This window comes from Micrasema longulum, unplaced genomic scaffold (assembly GCF_059751315.1).
Source record: "Micrasema longulum isolate JH-2025_06_02 unplaced genomic scaffold, ASM5975131v1 h1tg000853l, whole genome shotgun sequence".
Classification (NCBI taxonomy): Eukaryota; Metazoa; Arthropoda; class Insecta; order Trichoptera; family Brachycentridae; genus Micrasema; species Micrasema longulum.
The window spans coordinates 107,602-112,705 of record NW_028278045.1 but is presented as its reverse complement, the minus strand read 5'-3'; the positions used below and the strand labels follow the sequence as shown (position 1 = coordinate 112,705).

General features: G+C 28.4%; 1 protein-coding gene across 3 annotated transcripts; it reads left to right on the top strand.

Moving 5' to 3' along the window:
• The first annotated feature begins 1,444 nt into the window (after positions 1-1,444).
• On the top strand, positions 1,445-4,798 carry LOC148278618 (uncharacterized). Of its 3 annotated transcripts, XM_088231146.1 has the most exons (6): positions 1,445-1,561; positions 2,704-2,788; positions 3,012-3,167; positions 3,460-3,613; positions 4,454-4,591; positions 4,687-4,732. In XM_088231146.1, the coding sequence occupies exons 1-6, from the start codon at positions 1,542-1,544 to the stop codon at positions 4,698-4,700; spliced, it is 567 nt and encodes a 188-aa protein (XP_088087272.1). In that variant the 5' UTR covers positions 1,445-1,541; the 3' UTR covers positions 4,701-4,732. The 3 variants fall into 3 exon arrangements, with proteins under 3 accessions (XP_088087272.1, XP_088087271.1, XP_088087273.1); XM_088231145.1 differs by having other exon boundaries at positions 4,454-4,786; XM_088231147.1 differs by lacking the exon at positions 3,012-3,167 and having other exon boundaries at positions 4,454-4,798.
• Positions 4,799-5,104: the final 306 nt, after the last annotated feature.

Sequence of the window (5,104 nt, the reverse complement as noted above, 5' to 3'; positions counted from 1 at the left end):
TTGGCGCTTTAAACTGAAATAAGTTGACATTAAATTGTGATAATTTTCTGTTTTATCGGGAGCACAGGAAACCGAAGTGCATGTACCAGTGATTCATGGTATGCGGTTAAATAATATTATAACAAATTTATTATAAGCATTATTTTTTCAATATATACATTGTTATAATTAGAATATTAAATATAACTAAATTAAATACTTTTTTGTCAATAACATAATATTTTTGGTTTTACGTAGGTATTTATTTAATGACAAATAAACAAAAAATTAAATATATATCTTTTTTTGGTGATCCCGTGTACGTTGGATTCATTCCGACGTTTCGACTACCATTGCAGGAGCCATCTTCAGAGTAAACTGTGTTTACGGAATTACCGAAAATTATGCATTTCTATAACAGTGACCGTGAAAACCTGCGCACTTATTAAACAAAATGTCGTTTCTAAAAATTATTCAAAGAATAGATCCGTTTCTTGTGTGGCTGTGGTGAAACACGAGTGTACGTGGGATATAAGACTCGATATGTTATATATTATTAGGAGCGTCAAATGTGTTAAAGGAGTCAGTTTTCACAGGAAATTGATTCCAAATATTTTTTCATGATTTACATTGATTTTTGGCATTTATTGTCCCGACACGTGTATTAAGTTGCTTAAAAACTTTTCTTATATCAACATATTTACTTCAGATACATTTTTTTCTTAATTTAGGAGATCAATTTGTGAATTGAAGTATGTTTACTGTTGATAATGACAGTTGATTACGGGCAATATGGCGGGGCCGCACTAGGCATCCATATAAAGTTTAGAGTAGAGGTCGATTCAATTTTTACTCGAAAATAGCAACGTTAACCTTGAAATCGCATCTTAAATGACATTTCCGAATTTCAGGTCGCTACGACTCGCCGTTTCGGAGATGTGACGGACAAACAAACAAACTCCGCATCGGACTTTGGATCCATGGAGCTGGGATTTATGTCTCAATAAATGTAACATAAGTATATTGTGAATGAAATGATTAAAAAAATAAAAAAATAAACACACACATGTATTTTCAGTTTTTTATAGGCGAATTATAGAAAAATAAATTGGAATAACCCTGCAATAATAAATAGACAGGTACATATTTGAAAGTATTTACAATGCAAATTAATATCCATTTGGCAATTCTCGGCCTGAGTACGGCCCATTGTTTTGCCGCGAACTGTAGCTAACTTAATACCCAATAGTCATAGAATGATTTTCCCACGTTTGGGCTCCTCTATAGCTTTGCGCATTATTACTCTGAGGTCGAAATCAATAATGTCATTTACTCGTCTAGGACAAATCTAACATCTGAACCACTACACTTTTATGTAAGTGGATTCACATTTTACACTTAAGTACCTACCTACATGTATATTTTAAATATGATTATTTAACTTCATAGTTACCATTGTTACTCAGTAAAAAAACATTTTGACAGACTTCTGCTTAATAATGGTTACAAACATTTTTAAATCAATTTATATAAATGTGATTATGTTTATTTTATAATACCAAATGTTACAGACAGCAGAAAGGTAAAAATAAAGAATGTGTCAAGTTTTTTTTTGTTGTAAATACTTATCTACATAATTCCAATACACAATCGCAATATGCTAGAGTGAATTTATTTTGATATTTTATTCATTTTTTATATTTAGAATACAAACATTATTATAAATAGGTTAAATGATTATAAATAGAAACTATAAAAAATGTATATATATATATATATATATATAAAAAGTCGGGCCTACCATCCAATAATATGTATTCAATTAATTGTACTAAAATAAAGCAACGACGTTTTAAACTGTATAAAGAATAATAATTATTCCATAAAATATTCCACAAATCACAACTTATGACACCAAAGGAATTATACGCCAATACAATACTCCTTACAGATTCAAAAACTATTCTTACTCAATTGAAAGACATAACCCCTACAATGTCAATGCTTCTTTCTTTTTTCTTTTAATGTTTTAAACTACTCTTTTATTGTAATATTTAAACCTTATAAATTGTATACATGGACAATGTCCGTTAATAAATAAATAAATAAATCCATCACATACAAATAATATAATCACTAGATCCTCAACACAAAGACAACTTAAACAAAAACAAACTAATACCACTTTCGGACCAAGGGATTTTGAGTATTACTCAATTAAAATCTATTACCTACTTCCACTATCTATTAAAACAATTAGCTACTAGAAAATATTCAAAAGGGCTATAAAAAATGGATAGTGGAGCTGGGTAGAAATAAAATGGATTGTCTCATTCCCCCAAACCAATATTGAATCAACTGCTTCACAAATGTATAGCTTATTTTATGTTTTTGTTCTTTCATTTTGCGTTTTGTAATATAAATAATATAGATATAAATAAATTGATTATAAACATTAAAAAAATACTTTGTTAATTATCTCTTTTTATTAAGTTAGTCTTCTTTGTTTATTTTCAAATGTAAAAATATTTTTTATATGTATATTGTTAAGCGTCCTCGGTATGGGTAACCCCAGTTAGGTCACATTATTTTTATTATTAATTATAGTTTATAATGGAAAAAATATGAATAAATAAATATTAGTAATATAATTTATATGAACATTCTGAAGTACTTTTAGCTAAAAGCACTATTCATTAATGAATAATTTTACTCACATTTCAGAAAAATGGCTCTGCCGAATATAAAGTATTGCTGCTGTGGATTTAAATTGGAAATTGGTTGCCTTATGATTGGTTGGTTAGAAATAGTAAGAAGCAAATATTAATATAAATCATTGAAGATATAAGTGGTTATGTGACAAAAACAAAACGCAAAGATATTTGGGGTTAAAGCGAATTGACAAAAATAAACCCTAGGAAAGCAACTACATAATGCATGATTTTTAGTTCTCTCGCTATACAAAATAATTCATTTTGACTGTAACACAATTATTTCAAAACAATTCGGGATTTTTCTTTTACATATTTCAGGTTATTTCTATTTTCTACATAATACTATTTTGGGTGTCGCTGACCATGAAAATTTATGATTATTTAAAACAGTTTGATGAATATGCCGAAATATTTATATTGAATGGATTTATATACATTGTTTTGGGAATTTTACTTCTTGTTGGTGTCATAGGGGTAAATATTTCATGTTTTTTTTAAAAATAAAAATAACATGTACTTTAGTACAGCTTTTGTATATTATATTATTCATAATGTCTTGGCTCCTGAGCCATATAAGACTCGCTGAAGTTCACATTTAATTCCAATCGACTTACAGGGGATTTTTTTATTTATATAAAAAAACAGAATTCCAAAAATCAACTCATCTTATTTTTTAATATATCTACACTGTTCAACTAATTACATATCTTCTTTAATAGGTATCAAATATATTACTTTTTTTAATCAAATTTATGTATTTTCACAGAAAAAAACAAATATTTTGAAAATTTGTATTATAGCCAGAATAATTGGAATTTCTTTATCTTATTCATTGATTATTGGAGGTTCTATTTTCCTCATTGAAAGTGGAACTACTGCTCTTGGCATTTGTGGAATCATAATTGAGAACATAATTTTAGGTAAGAAAAATGGTAACAAACCAAAGTGACTTATTTTGTAAAAATATTATAGATTTATATGCACTGCTGAATTGTGACTGGGATTTATTTATTTATTTACATACATCTAAAGTGATGCTTATTTTGTAAAAATTGTATGATATATATATATACACCGCTAAATTGCGACTTAGGGATTTACTTACTTACATGTAGTTTATTAGGTACATATTATTTAAGTCCCAATTCCATGGGACTAAAAGTCTTGTGTTAACATGGAACGAGCAATTAGTTGAAACAGACACATGAGTTTATCACCACAGTTATAGGATCAGAAACACAAAAAATAATTCAAAAAAACATACATAGAAAAAAACATACATAGAAAAAACATAATAGTAAACAGTAAACTCAAACATTTGGAAAATCATCAAGGAGTTTCTAACTCAAATCCCTCCCACTAAGGAAAATCCCGTCCTTAACTCCTCTCTTGAAAATAGTTTTTGTTCTTGAGAGCTTAATACGCTCTTTCAAAATATTGAACACTGTCGGTGCGACAAAAGATAGATGTCTTAGAGCAAAAGTCGTACGGGTTTTGGGTATGACATAATTCGTGCTCTGGGAAAACTTCGTACGGACATTTTGCTAAGACCTCTCCTTATTGTTCGACTAGAAGTGTGTAAGTGCTTCTATTAGTTATAGTTGTCTCATATCCAGCATCTTCATGAATTGGAACAACTATTCTGACGGGTATGTTGGAGGGCGCTGGAATATTATTCTCCGTAATAATTTCTGTGAAATTTACCAACAACAATATGTAGTTACTTGAAATATTTAGCTTTAAAATGTCTTATGTTTTAGGTTTAAACTTATACTGCATAGTTGTCATATTAAGTTACCGCAAGGAAATTATTGACAAACTGAACGTTGTACAAAATGAACCAGTAAATATTTCTCAGGAGGTGCAAGTGGCCTCGTTTGATCGTGTTTCCAATATTAGTAAATATAAACAATTAATTAAGGACTCTTTAGTGAGCTGTTGTAACATGTAACCAGCTGTACCACAGAAATATATTTATATGGTTTTTTTTTAGGCATTCCATCTTAAGAAGGATGATTTTATATTTATATATATTGTTCAAATATATCATAACATAACTAAACATAACATTGTTTGACTTTATATTAGTATGTAATAATTGCATTCCAAAATGGTATGTAGATTAATATTAAGTATGATTAATTTATGCTTTTTCAAGTTAGTTCATATTATTGTTGCAATAGTGGCTTATTCAAGGAACAATATTTCAGTGGGTTATACAGTGATGGAGTGAATTAAAACTTTCACCAGCTGTCAGTAAAATTTATTAAAAAAAAAAAATATCAAATTCATGAAGTAGATAATATAATAAAACCCTAGTCACGCGTATCCTTTTAGAATACATTGAATATTTAATTAGGTTTTAGAAATAATGTATATTTATTTAAACAAAGGCATTTGAGTGCTGAATG

What these genes read in the sequence shown, in the direction of transcription:
- LOC148278618 (XM_088231145.1), top strand. Translation starts at nt 1,542, where the DNA reads ATGTTACAGACAGCAGAAAG. An exon ending in ATGTTACAGACAGCAGAAAG is followed by an intron (nt 1,562 to 2,703) that starts GTAAAAATAAAG and finishes CTCACATTTCAG; the next exon opens with AAAAATGGCTCTGCCGAATA. An exon ending in AATTGAGAACATAATTTTAG is followed by an intron (nt 3,614 to 4,453) that starts GTAAGAAAAATG and finishes CTTATGTTTTAG; the next exon opens with GTTTAAACTTATACTGCATA.